The following is a 20,292-nucleotide window of genomic DNA, read 5'->3' on the forward strand; positions in this document are numbered from 1 at the left end:
ACATAAACCTCAAAAACTAGACTATTAGGATTTGGTCTACTATAACAAAAGAGTGAATTCAGATTGAGAACCTTAATTGAACTTGGGTTAACATTTTAGCATATCTTTCTCTAAGCTTTTGTAACTCATCATTTTCTTTCCGCTACAAAATAATGACTGCGGCCCTGTTCGTTTGGTGAACTAGACAAAATATCTAGATACAGTAGCAAGACGCAGTATCTGGACGCAACATCTAGATAATGTTCGTTTGTGTTATTGGTTCATGTATCCATAAATTGTATCTCGATTCAATTATGTTTGTTTTGTAATTTGATATCTGTATCTGGATACAATATATGTAAAATACCAAAAAACCCTTTATTTTATGTTGAATATGTTTTAGTGGTTTAAATTTACTTATGTTTTTTTGCTTATTTTCATATATATTAAATAAATATTTAAAAAGGAGATTTTATGTTTTTGGTAGAAAAACAAAATTTTGCAGTTTTGGCGGGAAAACAAGATTTTGCGAGTTTGGCGAGAAAATAAAATTTTGCATTTTTTTGCCGAAAAACGTAATTTTGCGGTTTTGGCGGAAAAATAGATTTTGTGGTTTTGGCAGAAAAACGAGATTTTGCGATTTTGACGGGAAAACATAATTTTGCGGTTTTGGCGGAAAAACGAGATTTTGGCGGAAAAACATAATTTTGTGGTTTTGGCGGATTTTTTTTTTTTTCGGTTTTGGCGGGAAAACGAGATTTTGCGGTTTTGGCGGGAAAACGAGATTTCGCGAGTTTGGCGGGAAACGTAACTTTGCGGTTTTGACGGGAAAACATAATTTTGCGTTTTTGGCGGGAAAACGTAATTTTGCGGTTTTGACGAGAAACGTAACTATGCGGTTTTGACAGGAAAATGTAATTTTTCGGTTTTGACGGGAAAACGAGTTTTCATGTTTTTGTGTTTTTGGTAGGAAAACAAGATTTTGCGATTTGACGAGAAAAGCGAAATTTTACGGTTTTGGCGGGAAAACGAGATTTTGCGGTTTTAAAGAAAAATGAGATTTTGCAGGTTGGTGGGTGAAGAATTGGAATTTTAGAGTTGTATGTATATTAGAATTGAGAAAAAATATTTTGTAATTATTTAATTAAAATAGGAGTATTTTTGACTTTTATAAATTATGGATGAGTTTACCTCATCCAAACTCTTTAAAAAATCTCATCCAGAAATTCAGTTTTTTGGATGAATTTTTAAAATGTATCCAGATATTGTATCTAGATAAGTTCTTAATTGCTAGTAAACGAACAATAATAAACATTTGCATCCACATATTGCATCTCGTTCACCAAACAAACATGACCTGCGAAGTTTTTGCTTTTACCGTTCCTTATCTTTACCAACCCATTTCGAGCCTTCTGAATGAGGTAGAGACTTCAAGGGCAAAAAAAAAAATTAAAAAGCAGAAAGATTTAACGAACGTCTCTCCTCCTGAGGTCTTCTTCTCTGGCATAAATTTGCATAGGGTTTAACTCTCTCTCTCTCCGTATACACAAGACCTCTGGGCTTCTCTGCTTTTTGAATCAATCCACAGAGTCATGGGAAGATTCAACTGGGTTTGTTTCCTTTCCTTCCTTCATATTCCTCTCTCTCTGCAGTTTTAGATTTTGAATCCGATTCTCAGAGAAAGCTGAAATCTTTTTCTTCGTAGGTTCTGCGGCATTTACAGGCACGACGAACATTCGATTCCTCGTTGGGATTTCGACAAGGTAACCCGTTTACACAAAAAACATTGAACTAGGGATTATTGTTTTAGCCGGAGGAGATCATGATTTTTTTTATATATTAATTTGTCTTTTTTTTTTTTTTTTGTATATTAGATTTCCGATGTAGTGATAGGTTTAGCTGCAATGGGGGGGGTTTAGGGTTTGTTTAAAGAGAATTGAAATGTTTTTGCTGGATGCATTCAGGATGCTTATTATGTCCTTCTGATAACGCTGAGGGATGTGGTAGTGGTAGTTAACACTAGGAAATGTTCAATTGATGTTTGTGTTTTTATCTATAGGAATATACGCTTACTTTACTTGGAAGTCTTGACACTTTTGCAGGGTCTCAGAAGCCGTTGTTCGAGCGTTATATTCACGCTACAGGTCTTGTACTTTCGCCCTTTTACTTTCTCTTGATGGAGACAGTGTGTTTTGTTATCATTTTGTTCTATATTAAATGCTTTTGGATTTTTGGATTGTGATTCTCAGGAATATCATGCGCCAGTGCTCGTAATTACTATGATGTTCTCGGTGTTTCTCAAAAAGCTACCCGCGAGGAGATTAAAAAGTCATTCCATGAGGTGATTCAATTGGTCCGTTGTTAGGAAACTGTCCTTCAACTTTACAATTTCATGAATGAATGTACAACTGTTGCAGCTTGCCAAAAAATTCCACCCTGATACAAATAGAAATAATCCTTCTGCAAAAAGAAAATTCCAGGAAGTAAGAGAGGCATATGAGGTATTCTTTTCCACCCATTAGATCTCTCACCCATCTGTGTAATTTGAATGTAACTTCTGATGTACTTTTGTGTTCGATTGACAAACTTAGACCCTTGGAAATTCAGAAAGAAGAGAAGAATATGATAAGGTAACCCTTGTCTTGTTGTTATCTATTCGGTGGTGAGATCACTAAACATATTTCTTTCTGTTATCACACTATACAGCTGCGCTACCGGAGTTCTGATCATGTAAATAGTGACGGTGGTGATGCAGAGAGGTTCAGACGTGCCTACCAATCTAATTTCTCGGACTCGTTCCACAAGATTTTTTCTGAGGTACAAATTTGTTTCCAATTTGTCTTATCTGTTTATGTGACTACTGGCTAGTCAAATCTCTAACATTAGTACACTTGATTCAGATATTTGAGAACGATCGGTTTCAACCTGATATTCGGGTCAGTTTCTCTGATTCTCGCTTTAATTTATACAATTGGAAGCTGGTTGACATTTGCAAATCATGTAGTGTAGGGCTCTTCAGTAATACACATGCTTATCTTGTTCTAAAATGAATAGGTGGAGCTGTCGCTTTCTCTTTCCGAAGCTGCAAAAGGGTGCACAAAACGTTTGTCTTTTGATGCATATGTCTTTTCTGATTCATGTGGTGAGTGGCCCCAGCCCTAGAATATCAGATCTCTTCTCTTTTGATTTACTAATATTGAAAAGCCAGTCATGGTGCGCAAGATTTCCTGTAAAGATACTTGACAGTATAGACACTTTAGCTCTTAACTCGTCATTGTAGATTATTGTTCAGTATAGTAAAAGAAAGTCCTTCTTCGACCCAAAAAAAAAAGTAGTAAAATAAGTTCTTAAAGGAATAGAGTTTTCTCGAAATGGCTCTGTGATCAATCATGCTAATGTAAATGTAATGTACAGTTTTTGCCTCGCTTTCTTTTTTTCCTGATTTCTTGTAACATTTACAGCTTTTTTTCTTTCAAAATTTGCTGATTCTGTCAACTTAGAGAAGACGAATGACTCACTTGGGTGAAAGTAATATTGTTGCAAACCTCCATGACTCCCAATCTCTCATCATTTATCATTTTACAGATGGGCTTGGCCACCCTCGTGATGCTGCCATGGGAGTTTGTCCAACATGCAGGGGCGTTGGACGAGTAAGTGCCAACTACATGTTATAATCTTTTTGTCTTCTTTGGATTTTGGAGGTTAATAAATTATACAATTTCTATTTACAGTACTATGCCATCTGTCTCTTTAACAGGTAACTGTTCCTCCTTTTACAGCATCATGCCAGACGTGCAAGGGGTCGGGACACATTGTTAAGGTCTGAGAAATATGCTCTTTTATTGATGCTTCAGTAATTATCTCTCCGTCACTGGTTACAAGTATATCTATAATCTACTCTACAGGAGTATTGCATGTCTTGTAGAGGATCCGGTGTTGTGGAAGCTACAAAGACAGTTGAACTTGTGATCCCTGGGGGTTGGTTTGAAATCTTCATGTTTTTTCTACCATTAACATGGTTTTTGATTCTAAAACATATCAGTTCTGCTATGAAATGGGTTGCAAAATTTCATTCACACTGGTTACGTTCCTTTCTCTGAGGATTTGTGATTAAGATGATATTGGTCACATTTATTGTATGGCTTTCTTGTCCTTTTATTATGGTTGGCAATGTGCATTTCCTGGTTAATTGTCTTTTGTCTGCACCTGGTATTTGCGGCAAATACTAAACAAAGAATTTAGAACTGGCTTTCCGAGTATAATACATGACTTTGCTGGACTAGATAATGAGAATTTGGTTTTCGATGGCATTATTCTGTCAATCCCTAATTTGCTTTCTTGTCTCTGTACTTGACCATAGGGGTGGAGTCTGATGCTACGATCCCAATTCCAGGTGCCGGCCATGTAAGATCAAGAACAAGTCAACCTGGGAACTTGTATATCAAACTAAAGGTTTGTTAAAAACTATCTTTATTTTCATCAAAGTTTGCTTGTATACATTTTCTGAGATGTGCTTAGAGAAGTTTGAATCGAACCCACCTTGACTTTGATCAATTCAGCCTACGAGATAAGACAATCGATGCAAGCATCAAAGTCATGTTATAAGTCATATATTGACTTTGAATGAATTCATTCCAAATATAATCTTACACCGTTGTTCACAGATTTACACCGTTGTTGTCTCCAGTGGTCACTATATAATCAAGACTTATTTCATCCAGTAAATAGATTGTTTATGCTTCTTAAGCTTCATAGTAGTCTTATATGTTATCGTCGCTCTTGCTCATGTAGGGTCTTATTACATGTGGCAGTTTCCTTTGATGACAAGTACCTAATCTTCTTCTGTTCACAGGTTGCTGATGATTCAATTTTCACTAGGGATGGCCCAGATATTTATGTGGATGCTAACATTAGCTTTACACAAGTAAGTACACTGGTGACTCCTAATTTTGGGCTATAAGCAGAGCAGTACCTTCTATGTTTTCCCTGCATTGTGACACTGACCCTTAAACCACTAGCTGATAAGCTATGCAGTAACATAATTTAGATAAAAGTTGTCTGCAGTCTAGCTGAAAATTAGTGAGTTTTGTTCTATTCAACTGGTTTATGTGCCAAAAGTTTAGAAGCATCTATATCATTATGTATAGGACGCTCTTGTCCTATAACTAGATAATGTGGCATATCGGTTCCAACTCAATTTGATGACAGCAGTCATAAAACTCAAGTGCATGCTGCTACAGTATTTTGTCACTAAGCCATAGAACCTCGGCTGGAGTATTTTTCTTATATAGTGCATCCTTTCATGTCTTATGGTTTACGATGTTTCTATTATTGTCTCCTTGAGCCATACTGGACATTTCTTAGAAAACTTACTTGACAGGCCATTTTGGGAGGCATAGTTGTGGTGCCAACGCTCTCAGGAAAGATGCAGCTAGATGTAAGATTCCAGCGAGATTGATATAATATTTTGTCTGTTACAATTTGACATTTACGTTTGCAACCGAGTACAAGTTGCTTTTCATCCTCTTACCAAGAGGAAGGTTTAAATCTCAAGCCTTTGGAAATAATGAGGTGCCTTATTGTAAATGTTGCAGATACCAGAGGGAACTCAGCCTGGTCAACTTCTTGTTTTAAGAGGCAAAGGTACAAATATTTATCAGCCCGTATTGTCATTTTTTTTTTTGAATGATTGTAAAATTTATTCAACCAAAAAACGTTTTTCCTTTACAAAATTTGCAACCGTAAATTGAAAAATATTGAAACTTTAAACAAAAAGAACAGAACTTAGAATAGTGTTGCGTGAAAGATTAGTAGCGAGTAGCCAGCCAACTGCAGAAGACATCTCCCAACCGAGAGGCCCCCACGGGAAGAGTGCATAAACGGTTGCGGATGACCCTGTCAAGCAACTTGACAAGCTGATCCGTATAATATTTGCAAGCGTATGGTCATTTTGTTTTGTATATATGCTTGAAAACTCTTTTAAATAGGTTAGTTTGTGCAGGACTACCGAGACAAGGCTTTTTTGTAGATCATGGAGATCAGTATGTCCGCTTCCGTGTCAACATTCCTACGTAAGATTTCTTCTACTTGGAGTTCAAGTTATAATTTTGTTGGAGACACCCACATATTGCTATGCTAAAAACTCTACTGGTGTTTCGAACGAAAAAGCACTTTGTAGTTCTAAAAGTTGATGTTTTCGAATTACTTTCCCTGCATTCTCTTACTTAGCATCCGATTATAGAAATTCATGTTGAAATGATCAGCTACTAGATATTCTGGTGGCATGTGGGTTTGTTTGGGTTCTCTTCTTGTTATTTCCATGAAGGAAGGACCTATACTACGTGCTTGATTTTTGAAATCATCATATAACAGGTTCGCTGAGCATATGTTGATAGATTTCTGGTATATGCTTATGCGGTGTACCTTTTTTCTTGTATTCTGTAGTGAAGTGAATGAACGTCAGCGTGCTATACTGGAAGAGTTTGCAAAGGAAGAAATCAACAATGAGTTGAGTGGTTCTGCTGAAGGAAGTTGGTAAGTAAATAAATTATACTTCTTACAATTGTATTTATAACTGCACAATAGAAGAATTAGTGTTGCTTGTATGTTACTGGTGGATTTGCTAGGCCTGCTAGATACAAGAGTTAAGATAGCGGATATTTAGATAACACACAGTTGAAAAATGAGATTAATAGGTTCTCTCTTGTAAGCATATAGAATAATACTGTACCTGTTCTTGTATTTTTTATGCATTCAAGTTTCAAAAAGCTCGAAGCTCGAGGGGAAACAGTGTAAGGACATACTGTTAGAAAGAAGCTAAAATATTTGTTGGGGATTTTCCTTTTTGAATTTTGATTCAACTGAATGTTATCTCCTCTCACTAGTGATTGTTCCTTATAGTAATGAAGAATCATGAAAATGAATCAAACAGGATTTACCAGAAGCTCTCTACTGGTTGAACTTACAGGTGGAATCGAACGAGTCCTCAGATCATACGCGATTTCTCTTTAATCGTGCTGCTGGTGCTATTGTTCAACAAGTTAATGGGATGAAACCGCCACGAGAGATGAGAGATAAAAGCATTCAGCAGAAGACAACAAGACTAATTTCATCTATTGCTGGAAAAACGTACAGTTCAACAGCATAACAGAAAGGGCAAGGGTCATGATTTTGACTTCATATTTTATCACAAACCCATTTGATGTGAATAATAAGAGACATCCACAAGTACAGCTGATAAAAATAAGGAAAAAAAAAACTCCTCAAGAGTTGTGTTTTTGGAGTAGTTCCACAAGTTATTAAAACATCCTCTGTCTGATCTAACTACAGGGCTGATATGAGTACTATAATGTTTTTGAAATAATCTATGATTCGTTTAGTTTTAACACTCACTAATGGTTCTTGATGACAAAGAAGGCAGTTCTGTCTCCTGACTCTCCTTCTCCTCCTGCTGAATTCTCTTTTTATCATTGTCAGACTTTATCTCACCATAAAAGTAAGAGACAAAACCCCAAAGGGAGAGAGCAAGAGAGAGTCCCTTCTCTGCTTGAAACTTTTCATGGTAAAATATAACAGCTAAAACCTCCGTGATGGGCAAAAGGACTGATATCATGATACCCGAGACGAGAGAAGATGTGCAGAAGATTAATCCAATGGCTCCCAAGAAGAAGCCTTGCCATATTATAGCCGAAAACACAGCCACAACATAGTACAGTACCTCTCCAAGCTTGAACTCTTTTGCTTCTTTTGGTAGGGCCTGCAAAAAAAAAAGAAGAAAAATGGGAAGGGTTCAAGTCAAAAAAGAACTTGTTAAGATTCAAAAGACTATTGACTAACCTTGAAATCACCAGCAATGGACATACCAATGAGGCTGACAATAGAAGCAAGGAAGCACAAAATCATCTGGACCTCGAGAACGAGCGTATAGCTCAAGGGTTGCTTAGCTTTCTGGTAAGCAAGTTCCACTAATGGCAAGATAAAAGCATACACAACAGCTGCAGCCACGGTCACCAAGAACCCAAGAACGTATTGCTTGTGGGTCTCATGAACGGGCCTATCAGTTTCGGTATGCATTCCCAATACCGCAGCTCCAACAGTCAACAACACAACAGCATTAATGGTAAAAGGAGTAAACTTATGTTTAACCATGAAGAATGAGAAGATAGCTATACAAGCTAACTGTGAAGCAATGATGAGAGCAGCCGTTGAAACGGGGAGATATGCTATACCATATGCATACAAGTAATTATCAAAGCCAGAGAGAATGCCTATGAAAATAGCCGCGCCAAGAAGACGCGGTTTGATAAGAAAGAAACTTGTTGCATTTTCGCCTCCATTGTTGTTTTTGCGCCGGTGAATGTAAGAGAAGAGCAAAGGGATGAAGATAACAGGAAAGCCAGCAGTTTCAAGAAATGTAGAGAACCAAATCCTTTTGCCACCATTGTTGAAGTAGAGACGCATAATCAGAGGACCTCCACAGTTTCCTATGGCTAGGATTATGCAGTTTATGATCACAAGAGCCTTCGCCATTTTTGTCTTAAATTTTTTCTTCTAAACAATTTTATGGATGTTTTTGATTTCTTGTTGTGGGGTAATGAAACTTTTGGGGGTTGGTGCTGGCAGAATTTAGTTATATGGTTGGTGTGTTTCTGTCTTTTTCCATAGATCTTTGTGTTTCTTTACCCAAAAGATCCTCTCTAATGTCTAAAACATGAATTTTCCTAATTTATGCCCACGAATTTAGCTAACAGTTTTAATTTCGTATTAAAACGTAGAAATGATCTCATAGACCGGATATCCATATCCATATCCATATCCATATCCATATCCATATCCGTATATTCGATACAGTATTTAATTTACGTTTTATCCAATCTACAGTTTTTGACTATTGAATTTATTTATTTTTCTAAATTTAGTGCAATGACGTTAAGAATTATCAGTTCTATAATTGGAAGGTTTTAATGGTGAGTTTATTGGTTCTTTGACTCTCTTTATTACAGTATTATCTTTTCTGCTTCTTTGATTTAAATAATATAATTTATTTCATACCACTGCCGACAAAAAAAAATTATTATTTCATACCAAAAATAAAGAACAGAAGGTTGAAAATTTTATTGAATAGAATTGATATGTACCAGATTTTATTAAAGATGCATGCATACTGTTTTCTCAATGTTTATCTTAAGGAAATTATATCTTTCGTTTTTTGGTTTGTAGACTCATCACTGTATCATTCTATCTTTACTACACGTGTACTAATTTGAGAAATACATTCATACATATACACTTAAATTATATAGACCATTTAGTTATACTCATCGCACATTCACACATGCTTATGTTATAGAAATGCGGGAAAAAAGACCTTTTAAGCAACAGAATCACTAACTGCAGGAAGAGTAGTAGGCAGCTCTGTCTCCGTCTGCTGAGGTTTGTCGACAACTATCTTGCCGGATTTAAACTCACCGTAGAAGTAAGATACGAATCCCCACAGAGAGAGAAGGAGAGAGACACCTTTCTCAGCTTGAAACTTCTCCCGGAAACAAACGACGGCTAAGACCTCTGTCACCGGAAGCAGAACACTTATGAGAACACCTGAAGCTAGAGACGATGCACAGAACACAATCCCTATGGCTCCTAAGAAGAAACCTTGCCATATTATCCCTGTGATCACTATCAGTGCATAGTAAAACGCAGATCCTCTGATCTTGAACTCTCTTGCTTCTTTTGCTATCACCTGCAAAGAAACACATACGATGATGATACCCTTATTACTAAAATAAGACCATGACAAAAACTTTTGTACCTTAAAATCTCCAACGATGAACATCCCAACAACGCAAAAGCAAGTAGCAGAAAGGCACATAACCATCTGAATCTCGAGCACAAGTGGGAAAGTGATTTCTTGTCGAGCTTTCTTGTAAGTGAGCTCAACGAGCGGCAATATGAAAGCATAGAGAACAGCTGCAATCACAGTCATCAAGAACCCAACAACATACTCTTTGTGGCTCTCGTTAGCCGGCAAGTCTCCGTCGCTGTGCAACGCAAGGATTCCAGTACCAACCGTCAACAATACGACTGCGTTTACAGAGAAGGGAGTGAACTTTTGCTTGACCAGCAAGAAAGCGAAGAGAGCATTGAAAGCTAATTGAGTTCCGATTATGAGGGATGAAGTGGAAACTTGTAGATACGCTAACCCGTAAGCGTATAAGTAGTTGTCAAGTCCTATGAGCAGCCCTATGACAATAGAGGCGATGAACAGAGGAGTTTCCATTAAGAAAAGCTCTGTTTTCGCTACGTTTTCGGCCTTGTTGCGGTTGCGGCGGTTGAGGAAGGAGAACAAGAGAGGGATGAGGATGATTGGACAACCAGCGGTTGATAGGAAGCTCATGAACCAGATTCGTTTTCCACCATTGTTGTAGTAGAGACGAGTTAACAAAGGACCTCCACATGTTCCTATAGTGAGGATAATACAGTTTATGATCAACAGACCATACTTCATATTCTACTGCTTACTGTTTGATGTGTTTGTTGTCCTTTGTATTGGAGATTTTGGTGATATATATCTGAACATCAGAAGCTTAAGAGTGTCAACGAGCAATAATTACGTGTGTTCGTAGATCTTTTTTGTTTGTTTGTGGTTTTGAATCGTGTGATAACATTATCATGGAATTTGGGAAATTAAAACGGTGGGGGGTCGAGTTTGCGATTTCAAATGGCTGTACTGTACTAGAGTTTTAGTTTTCAACTAAGGATGGTCCTTTCCTTTTTGTTCTATCGTGAAAATAAAGAAAGAGAGAGAGAGACGTGTTAGTTTTTGCGCTACACACATTATGTATGACAAAACAAAGAGTTGAATTGTTCAAAATAGAAATCTTTTCTATTAAATTATGTGTAACGTTAAAGAGAAATATCGTCTTATATACTTGGTTTTGACGACTTTTGATATGTTGTTAAGAAAAAGTTAACCAATCAATCAGTTCACCATACTTGAATACATGGAATACTAGCTGACATGAGCTATTTTGTTTGTAGACTTGATCTTGATTTTGATTTTTTGCCACTAGTGTAGTTGTTTCGTATCTCTGATATTGTTTAACTCAGACTAGTCGTTTGGCTTGAACGAAGTGATTCAACTTGTGTGTTTCTACACCATTTTGTTTGATATGAAAAAGTTGGACCATAATAAATAAACTTTGTAACATTTCCTCTTGTATATAAAGTTATAAACCATATATTATAAAAGTTTCAGAAGTATCGTTTATCTGTTATTTGAGAAATAAAGTTTACAATTTGATGGGAGTAGATTGTTACTTTTTCATGCATTTTTTTTTGTTGTTAAAGGCTTAGTTACTTTTTCATGCATGATTGACGTATAATACTCTTTCCGTTTCATAATATAGGATGTTTTAGAAATATATTTTGTTTCATAATATATGATGTTTTCATGTTTTTATGCAACTTTTTGATTAAGTTAATATTATTGTTATGCAATATTGTTTCTGATTGGTTGAACTTTTAAAAAGTAAACACTTTTTAATCTGCATGTTTTTGTTAAAACATCTTATATTTTGAAACGGAGGGAGTATAAGTTAAAAAAAAAAACAGGTTATAGCTTTGAGACCAAGGTAACAATATTCTACTAGCTAGGACTCAAAAATTGGTGGGAACAACATGCTCTAGCTCACTTTATTCCACACTTAAAGGCTATTGATTTTGACCCTCTTATATGTACTGTGAAGTCACATGTAATTCATGTATACATAAATAAAAATATAGAATTATATTCTTTATTAGAAAAGAACAACAATTGGTCATTCATTATTGAGCACCAACAAGTTGATTTCTATTTATGATAGAGCGTGTAATCATGGCCTCAAAAAAGAAAGATTCCATTAATTCTAATGAATTGAAATAGTGGTAGAAACCAGCCAGACATATGCATAATGCATGCAAGCAAAGACCATAAATTCAAGATCGTTTAGTTGAACAGATAATGGAATTGGTGCAGCATACCGCGCATACGCACATGACCAATCAATGTTGTATACATTTTTTTCTTTTTAATTGAATATATAAATTGATTTTTGTTTTTTTTTTTTTTTAAAGTTTTGCAAAAAAAGGCTGTCACACAAGTATATCCAATTTTGACGTACAGAATTATTTTTTTTGGTCATTTTGATCATTAAACTGAAGACTTAACGTTTGTGTCGGGTTTACTCCAAGACCATATACACCAACTTACAAAACCAAACTCGGGAAGTCTCTTAGGTAGGTAGATTTAACTTTCTTCAAAAATTCAAAACTATAATTTATTATCCAAGTACAAAATGTTCGTGTATATATATATACATTAAAAAATTGATTTTGAATCCTTAAGAATCAAATAGAGAAACAAAAAATAAAATAAACATACTGTGTGGTAAAAATTTGTGGGTTTGGTGATGAATGAAGAAGGAGAACCCCAACAACTCTTAAGCAGCTGAATCTGGTAATCTTACAGGCAAATTAGCTTTCCTGTGACCCCTTTGAGATCTTCTGTCTCTTCCACGTCTTCTAGGCGGTGTTGTGCTAACCCTTCCACTGGACATTTTTCTAGGCAAATCGCTGCTGATAATTAAAACCGGTGGGGGCGGTGAAGGCGGTGGTGGAGGAAAATTAGGCATCGGAGGTCGTTGCCTTGCAAATCTTTCTTGCTCTGCTCGATGATATCTCTGCATTTGAGAGTTCGGGTAATGATAAAGTCAGGATCTTTTTTTTTTACTACCTTTTCTTTACACGAAGTGTCAGTCAGCATGAGAAGAAGAAGAATCACCTGAACTACAAAGTTGCGTCTTTCACAGTCAAGGAACATGCTTACTGTCCAGTTTGTTTTTGCTGCAATCTTATCTCTTACTGTTGAGAAACTGATTTGATCTCTAGAAGTGAATCGGTCAACTTCGTTAAACCAAAGGCAAGTAAAGAGGTTGCTGATGGGAACATGCTCTCTTAAAATGACACAGCCCTCTGGTACGTCTGCATAGCCCAACCATGGAGTTGTGTATATATTTAATAAGTGTTTGATCCAGAAAATCGGAATTTTGGAAATAATAATCTAAAGAGACATACCACTAGTGATTGGCAATTTTGCCACAGAATAAGGGGTTAACCCTTCATTCTTGTAGAAGTCCACCTGAAAGTCGATAGAAGCGTTATCATATTTACCAGCCGCTTTGTTTGCTTCGGCTTCCACTAAGACGTCAAATCGTTTGTAATGTCTAGAGATCGCAAACGTAGCATTTTTCCTCCACAAGAACCTGATGAGAGGAGATGTCAGGTAAATTGCTGTAGTCCAAAAACATACTTACTAAGTCTAAGGCCTTCTACACTCAAACAGTGAACTTATTCGAAACAATTGAAATTTTTAGCATTACTGGAGTGTTAAGCACAAAACGCTAGCGGATTCCTTTCGGTAACTGCAGGAAGCTACATAGACAACCACAATTAAAAGAAGGATATACGATATGATAGGCCTTACCTTTCAAGAATTTGATATGGATCTACGACAAGCTCAAGTTTTCCGTCAATCCATAATGAATAGCGAGCATTTGGAAACATCCTATGAACGAGAAGCTTAGGCACCTGCAAAGAACGAGGCATCAGCATAACAATGGCATTTTATAATCTTTCTCTTTACTCTGTCCATTTGGTTAGTAGTAAACAACTTCAAGCCTGATCTAAATCAAAAAAATATTGTTACAGCAGTGTGGGTACAGTACTTTTGGAGAAAGGTTGTAATAATAAGGGGAAATATCTAGCAAGCCATTAAGTTCATGTTTCAGTTTGGAGTAACTTAATACATTATATCTTATTGATAAGACAAGAGAGCTGAATTTTACCTTTCCATTGCGTCTTCCATCTAAATAAGGGAGATTATGAACAACAACAACTCTCCATATCCCTACTTTCTTGTTTTCATCAAGGCCTCGTTCTTTCTTCAAAATTGTTTCAGTTTCTTCATCGACAAACATGTAGAAGCAAACTGTTTCCTCTGAATATTTACTGATATTTTGTGGGGCTTTTACATCATCAAAAGCATCTACAAAAAAAAAAAAAGAGACATTCTAACATTAGAAACATGCAAAAATTGGCACAAAGACTGGAATATTGTTTACAAAATAGAAAAGGATCATACCAAATACTGCTGAAGCAACGACTATCCCACGACATTGCTTCATTTCAAGAAGATCTGCCTCATCAATGTCAAATCCTGTATTTCGTCCAGGTTGAGGTCCTTTGACAAACCTGATTGGAAATTTCAAAAACGGAAATATACTAAGATGAGACAGAGAAGGACCACGGAATTACGAAAATAGCACAAAAATACTTACCCACAGTGTACGCTCATTGTTTCTTTAATGTCAAAAGAATCATTCCTATGTCTCAAAGTAGGATAACCACCAAAATCTGACCCTCCAAACTCTGTATCTCTGTTTAGTGGTTCTTCGTATATATACGTTAAGTTTTTAAGAACAGGGGAAAATGACGGGGCACTTGGCATAAAGGAAACTGCGTCTTCTACTGGAAGGTAACATACAGGGCATGCTGAAACCAAAACCAGGCAGAACAAACCAATACTGATCATCACAACAGCAATATTGTAGTGATCTCAGAAAAGAAGAAGTAAACTGGAAAGAGACCAGAGAAATCAAAGAGTAACGATATCTTACGGCGTGGTCCTGTTCTTTTTCTGTCTGCTGGTGGGGGAGGTAAGCTGAAACTATTACAAGGATGTCCTTGAGGAAGCGTATATCCAAGAAAATGCATAGGAGGAGGAGGAGGAGGGAACACTACAACATCTTTTGCCTTCAACGATATATTTCCAATATTCATGTTTTGCTCTTCATTAATCTGTAACATGTTTGAAAAATTTACACCTGCACTGCCATTGAAATGAAGACTCGGAGGACCTTGAACTTCCTGACCATCTTCACCTAATTACAAAAAAAAAGCAAAAGTCACAATTAATTTCAAGTCCATTGTTCATACAACCTCAAATCAAAATCCCACCAGTTACGTTTCTAACTCGAAGTACATTACAACATCTTAAAGCCTTACGATCACCAACTCTACACAAACTTTATCTCCACAATTCTAAACCCAAAACAAACACATTGGTCCAAAATCAGAACTAAAGACTGTTCCAGCCGAACCCAATACATGAATTTAAAAGCTAATCCAAGTTCCAGAAGCTAAAAACAAAAAAACAAAACATAAACAACCAACTTGTCTGAAAAAAAAAAAAGTGAGAACCTTTGCCGACGTAAAGGACGCGGAGGAAGACGACGGCGGAGATTAAAAAGAGAAGCAACATGCCGATCTTCTTACGACCAACGAATTTACAGATCCAATGTACAATACCTTCCCTCTCTTTCTGCATCTTAGATGGTTTCGTACGCGTCGTCGTAACAGTGGTCTGGATAGGGAAAACGACGCCGTTAAGTCCCGTCTTCTCCAAGGAACCATAGCTACTGGATCGAACGCCCAATCCAGTCATCGTTTTTTTAAAATCCCCACCGCCCCCCTCAAATCATCATCAAAAACTCGAATTCGATTGTTTCCCACTCAAATTCAGATCAACAAAGTTTAAAGCTTTACGATTTCGATTTATGCTGAACCCAAAAAACTCGATTCTGGGTTCTCTGATCTACAAAAATTGAGCTCGAATAAAAAAAAAAAAAAAAAAAGAATTGAAATTGAAGAATTCACACAGATCAAGAGAAGAAGAAGAAGATAAAAAATCAAAACTTTGAAGAAACAAAAACTAGGGTTTGTGAATGGGGAAGATAAGGGTTTTGATTCCTCTGAATCAAGGAATCGCTCTCACGAAGACATTAACCAAAAAAAAAAAGTCACTCTCTTCGTCTCCTTCTCAAACATAAACATAAACAAAAATTAAATACTACTGTCAAAATTTACACAATTCCGCGTTTAAACAAAAATGCATTTTTGATAAATCTTTTATCCAATTTTTTTGTCTAATTATTTCTCTTTTGTCTTTTGTCCTTTTTATATATTTTCATTTAATGTAAGAAATATTTATGTGTATTAAAATTTGGATTTGGGTCAAAACTTTGATATGTTTAATGTTTACAACTTTATGAAAAATTAAGCACGTTGTATATTTTTTATATATATAAATGTTAGTTAATAATCTCTGTGTTTTGATTTCTATAAAAAAAATTTAAAAAAAAGTTATCTTTTCTAGTACTGTTGTAAATGGGACAGATGGCGATATGTTATTGATGAGATGGGAAAACTTTAAACATCATTATAATAAAATTAAGAGGGCTATTATTATTGTCCCAAACACTCATGTAAGCATATCATTATAGAGTTTGTGACAACTAGGATTTAAAAAAAAAAACAAAATTAAATGAAACGAAAACATTAGTTTAATTACTAACCTAGCAGCCACTCTTGAATCCTGTCATTATTATTCGTATCTGTCGCTCTTTTGATTGTTTAGTTTTTTTGGTTTGAATACATTCTGTTTCATAATAATTTAGTTTTAAGTTAATTTTAAATGTGCTCTTTCTTAATAATATTGATGTTATTGACATAACAGTGTGTAATTCCTTAATAATATTGATGTTATTTTTCCCCCCAAATACTATTCTGTCATATACATAAAATTTTGTTTAAATATAAAATTATTTTCATTATTAGAAACAATTATATAAATAGATCTGCAGATGTTTGGTAAGAAAAGGTAAACATGCTCTTTTAAAAAATGAGAAGTTAAATAATACTCCCAATTGCGACAATAAAAACATTGCATATTTTATTTTTTTTGTCAGCACACTATACCTATTATGGAACTCTCTTTTTCTTCTTACAATTATTTTGTTGTTGTCAGAACTCCTTTTTTTTCTTATTACTGTATAACTCGTGTTTTATTATTACATATATACTGCATATGGGTAATTTAATTTAAATGGAGTTATTGGTTTGAGATTTGAATAGAGTTTTAAAAATTTTAAATATTATATGTAGATTTTGTTGTTATTAGATTAAAGATTTTTTAAATTTTGTTAAAGTTTAGTGTTATTAGTTTCTCGTTTGTAAAAAGTCTATTTAAAATTTTAACAAATTGGGTTATTGGATTCAGACTTTTATAAAGTCAATAAAATTTTTGTGTTATTCAATTAAAACAAATGAATCTAAGATGGTTAATGAATTCAATTATTATGTTACTGGTTCATGAAATAAAGTCATGAAAATATTACAAAAATACAGAGATTGTTTGAAGCATTTTAGAAGATTTAAAAAACTATAGAATACTTTCTAGCAATCTTTCAAAATCTTTCAAAATCTTTCATTTATTCACTATTAATGATTTTGTTGAACTTTTAAAAAATCTTTATAAATTGAAATCCAATAACACCCGCTTAAAGCTTACATTTTTAAAATCAAAGGAAACTTTAAAATGGTTTAGAACTGTTTAAAATTAATTTGGTCAACGGATATAATTAAGCAAGGTGAGCTATACAATCCCATGTACAGAGCCAAAGATAGTGCATCATCGTAAGAAGATTTGATGGATTCATCCCCTCTCTCGTGGCTTATAGATAAAATGATATAATTACGCAAACTGAAAACTATAAGAATTAGAATGACATAAAAGTTACATAGGTTGGTTAAGACATGTTTCCTTTTGCTCCCACTAGCACGATCATTGCTTATGATATGTACTCTCATATTCTTATTGTTTTTTTCTTTTGAATAACTAAAATGTTCTACGCCTAGATTCATTTTTCTAAGTGTAGGACCAAACCAGACCAGACCAGACCATGTTATATGATCTTGTCTCAAGATTCATTAGAACCCTGAAATCTTTACTAGTTAAGATATTGACTCTTTGTTACTTTTATTGTATGGTTCATTACAAAATATTTTTGGTTTTTGATATTTGATGGTTGCTATTGAAAACTGAAAAGATTTTATGTTTTTTTTCTTCTCTTTTTTATTTTAACCATTTCTTTTATTTCTAATATAAGATAATTCGGACCAAACTCCAACTTATATTCGGGTGAGTGTGAATATCGATAACTTATTCAGGATTTTCTAATATATTTACCATATTCGATTGATCAAAACCCATGGGTGCGAGTGTAGACTGTATACCGTAAGTGTTTTTTTTTTTTTGGTAAAACCAGATACCGTAAATCCTCAACCACCAACCACCATTTTTTGTCATATAAATATGATAAATTAAGTTGTGTGTATCAAATAAAGATATGTTGTAATTTGTAAATGAAAAATTATTTTCTATGGTTGATCTTGTTAATGGTTTAAAATGATGATACTTGTAGAAACTTGATTAAAAACTTAGAATTTTGCTAAAACATTAATTTTTACATTTAAAGTTTATTGTGACGTTTAAACAAAGTCTCACTCTTAGATTAGATGGAATATTGTACTTACTTTTAGCTTTGGTTATCCGTAAGTTTTGGTTAAGACATCGTTGTTGTTGCCCCCGTAATTGTATTTGCCACCATAAGAATCGGCAGAGATTTTTCTTTTCTTCTGTCAATATGAATGTTACAAGAAATTTTGGAATTAAGTTATACAATAAAAAAAAAGTTCCACTAAAACTGAGTACTATAGTTACAAGTAATGAGAGTGAGACGTTATTATTTTTCTAATTAATCTTCCAAAACATTATGATCATTGCTTCTACTTGTAGAACTTAACTTCGTCTCGTTTCATAAGTCACTCTTTATCATAATCATAATCGTTCTTTGAAAGTTTAACTCTTTATGACGAAGATACCATAAGGGCAAGTCCCCGTTGCTTAAGCGTTGCTAAAGTATTACATATGAATAAATTTAATTGCTAAAGTATTATATGTGAATAAATTTAATTGATTTTGTATGATTTAGTTTAGAATTGTTGTTTAGCTAAGATGTTTTTGGTATGTTTAGAAACTTTGGGTGTCTCAGTTTTTGGTTGGGTAAGAGAAAAATAATTTTTTTTTTGTTAATTATATTTTTCTCTCTTCTCTCTCGTCTCTCTCTCGTCTCTCTCCTTTGATCGACAGAAGAAGAAGAAGAAATAAACCGACAAGGCGGTGGTGGATTGAAGAAGAAGAAGAAAAAATGAACCGACAAGGCGGTAGTGGACAACGGCTGAGATCAGCTAGACCCACCACAATTCACGATTGTGCTATCTCCGGCGATCTTATTGGTTTGCAGCGGCTTCTTAAAGACAATCCTTCTCTTTTCAATGAACGCAATCCCGTCGTATGTCCCCTCCCCCACTTTCTTTTCTTCTGTGTTGTTTTGCTGAATTCCAAATCTGTTACTTAAAGAACTCCGATTTTGATATGTGTTTGGTTCGGTACCGTATCGATTTAGACTAGTGAATGAATTTGAAGTTTTGGTGGTGAATTTGCATTTGAATCTGGTGAAATCGTATTCCCATGAATCAAAAATCTTGTTTTTTTTGTTTGATTTTGGGATTTTTGCAGATGTATCATACGCCACTTCATGTTTCTGTTGGTAATGGTAATGTTGATATAGTTAAGTATCTTCTTTCTTGGACTGGATCTGATAAAGTTGAGTTGGAAGCTATGAATACCGTAAGTCTTTGTTTTTTTTGTTTTCTCTCTCTGTGATTCTTGAAGATTTTTGATTTTGCATTTTTAATCAATGTTCCTTCAATGTTTTCTCTCAGTATGGTGAGACTCCAATGCACATGGCAGCCAAGAACGGTTGCAATGAAGCTGCTAAGCTACTCCTTGAGAGTGGTGCTTTGCGGTATGGTAGTCAATTACTTCGAAATTGTTGAGGATGAGTTATCTAATATTTTTGGATTAAGTGAGCTGAAGACACAACTGAGGTAATGGGCAAAAGGAATGCTTCTAGATGAGAGGATAATGGCTCTTGGGCTTAACATTGGAACTAGAAGACCTCCCCATATGGCATTTCTTGGAAACCCTGGAACAGGTGAAAGGAAATAAAATGCTTAATGATTATGCTTCTCTGTCTTTAAAACAAACCAATACATGACTGCTTTTGTTGATCCAACTAACAGGTAAAACCATGGTAGCTCGAGTTCTCGGGAAGTTGCTTAACACGGTTGGAATTTTACCAACTGATAAGGTAACTCTTGACTGTTACTTTATTCATTGATATCGTTGATGGTTTTGGTTGCTGGTCTGAGCGTATTTGGTCACATATCAGTTTGATTGACACAGTTATTATTCATTGATGTCTCTTTCTCTTTCTTAGTCTTTCGGATATTTGCATCATGAATTTTGCATCATTA

General features: G+C 35.0%; 4 protein-coding genes and 1 long non-coding RNA gene across 9 annotated transcripts; 2 read left to right on the top strand and 3 right to left on the bottom strand.

Moving 5' to 3' along the window:
* Window positions 1-1,320: 1,320 nt before the first annotated feature.
* LOC104776874 (chaperone protein dnaJ 1, mitochondrial) lies at window positions 1,321-7,370 on the top strand. 4 transcript variants are annotated; one of them, XM_087508872.1, is made up of 19 exons: window positions 1,321-1,589; window positions 1,685-1,742; window positions 2,082-2,123; window positions 2,229-2,320; window positions 2,397-2,480; window positions 2,571-2,609; window positions 2,686-2,796; window positions 2,880-2,915; window positions 3,034-3,121; window positions 3,565-3,629; window positions 3,737-3,799; window positions 3,885-3,957; window positions 4,340-4,431; window positions 4,832-4,903; window positions 5,360-5,416; window positions 5,574-5,622; window positions 5,981-6,050; window positions 6,424-6,513; window positions 6,947-7,370. In XM_087508872.1, exons 1-19 carry the CDS (start codon window positions 1,572-1,574, stop codon window positions 7,029-7,031), a joined length of 1,284 nt encoding a protein of 427 aa, XP_087364998.1. In that variant the 5' UTR covers window positions 1,321-1,571; the 3' UTR covers window positions 7,032-7,370. The 4 variants fall into 4 exon arrangements, 2 of the variants coding, with proteins under 2 accessions (XP_087364998.1, XP_087364999.1); XR_015595491.1 differs by having other exon boundaries at window positions 1,394-1,589; window positions 3,759-3,799; window positions 6,911-7,370; XR_015595490.1 differs by having other exon boundaries at window positions 1,394-1,589; window positions 3,759-3,799.
* On the bottom strand, window positions 7,131-8,714 carry LOC104776876 (purine permease 3-like). 2 transcript variants are annotated; one of them, XM_087508874.1, is made up of 2 exons: window positions 7,842-8,714; window positions 7,131-7,735 (listed from the first exon to the last, which is right to left on the bottom strand). In XM_087508874.1, exons 1-2 carry the CDS (start codon window positions 8,506-8,508, stop codon window positions 7,536-7,538), a joined length of 867 nt encoding a protein of 288 aa, XP_087365000.1. In that variant the 5' UTR covers window positions 8,509-8,714; the 3' UTR covers window positions 7,131-7,535. The 2 variants fall into 2 exon arrangements, with proteins under 2 accessions (XP_087365000.1, XP_010499329.2); XM_010501027.2 differs by having other exon boundaries at window positions 7,816-8,714.
* Window positions 8,715-9,207: 493 nt separating this feature from the next.
* On the bottom strand, window positions 9,208-10,704 carry LOC104776875 (purine permease 1-like). Its single transcript, XM_010501025.3, has 2 exons — window positions 9,788-10,704; window positions 9,208-9,718 (listed from the first exon to the last, which is right to left on the bottom strand). The coding sequence occupies exons 1-2, from the start codon at window positions 10,481-10,483 to the stop codon at window positions 9,350-9,352; spliced, it is 1,065 nt and encodes a 354-aa protein (XP_010499327.1). The 5' UTR covers window positions 10,484-10,704; the 3' UTR covers window positions 9,208-9,349.
* A 1,563-nt stretch (window positions 10,705-12,267) lies between these two features.
* LOC104776879 (putative hexosyltransferase MUCI70) lies at window positions 12,268-16,114 on the bottom strand. Its single transcript, XM_010501029.3, has 9 exons — window positions 15,274-16,114; window positions 14,691-14,954; window positions 14,352-14,565; window positions 14,156-14,265; window positions 13,860-14,059; window positions 13,499-13,602; window positions 13,090-13,277; window positions 12,797-12,996; window positions 12,268-12,695 (listed from the first exon to the last, which is right to left on the bottom strand). The coding sequence occupies exons 1-9, from the start codon at window positions 15,515-15,517 to the stop codon at window positions 12,456-12,458; spliced, it is 1,764 nt and encodes a 587-aa protein (XP_010499331.1). The 5' UTR covers window positions 15,518-16,114; the 3' UTR covers window positions 12,268-12,455.
* Window positions 16,115-19,330: 3,216 nt separating this feature from the next.
* Window positions 19,331-20,132, top strand: LOC109131418 (uncharacterized). Its single transcript, XR_002037056.2, has 3 exons — window positions 19,331-19,603; window positions 19,699-19,970; window positions 20,059-20,132. It is a non-coding gene; the product is annotated as an uncharacterized LOC109131418 (long non-coding RNA).
* The last annotated feature ends 160 nt before the right edge of the window (window positions 20,133-20,292 follow it).

The sequence above is a fragment of the Camelina sativa genome, chromosome 3, assembly GCF_030686135.1.
Source record: "Camelina sativa cultivar CO46 ecotype springtype chromosome 3, ASM3068613v1".
Lineage (NCBI taxonomy): Eukaryota > Viridiplantae > Streptophyta > Magnoliopsida > Brassicales > Brassicaceae > Camelina > Camelina sativa.

Excerpts from the sequence above, each read along its gene's own strand:
- LOC104776875 (XM_010501025.3), bottom strand. The coding sequence starts at position 10,483 with ATGAAGTATGGTCTGTTGATCATAAACTGTATTATCCTCACTATAGGA. Across the intron at positions 9,719-9,787 it reads TCATCGTTGGAGATTTTAAG|GTGATAGCAAAAGAAGCAAG; the intron begins GTACAAAAGTTT and ends GTTTCTTTGCAG.
- LOC104776874 (XM_087508872.1), top strand. Across the intron at positions 2,124-2,228 it reads GCGTTATATTCACGCTACAG|GAATATCATGCGCCAGTGCT; the intron begins GTCTTGTACTTT and ends TGTGATTCTCAG. Across the intron at positions 2,916-3,033 it reads GGTTTCAACCTGATATTCGG|GTGGAGCTGTCGCTTTCTCT; the intron begins GTCAGTTTCTCT and ends TAAAATGAATAG.
- LOC104776876 (XM_010501027.2), bottom strand. The coding sequence starts at position 8,508 with ATGGCGAAGGCTCTTGTGATCATAAACTGCATAATCCTAGCCATAGGA. Across the intron at positions 7,736-7,815 it reads CCATTGCTGGTGATTTCAAG|GCCCTACCAAAAGAAGCAAA; the intron begins GTTAGTCAATAG and ends TTTTTTTTGCAG.
- LOC104776879 (XM_010501029.3), bottom strand. The coding sequence starts at position 15,517 with ATGACTGGATTGGGCGTTCGATCCAGTAGCTATGGTTCCTTGGAGAAG. Across the intron at positions 14,955-15,273 it reads CGTCCTTTACGTCGGCAAAG|GTGAAGATGGTCAGGAAGTT; the intron begins GTTCTCACTTTT and ends TTTTGTAATTAG. Across the intron at positions 12,696-12,796 it reads GACGCAACTTTGTAGTTCAG|AGATATCATCGAGCAGAGCA; the intron begins GTGATTCTTCTT and ends TCTCAAATGCAG.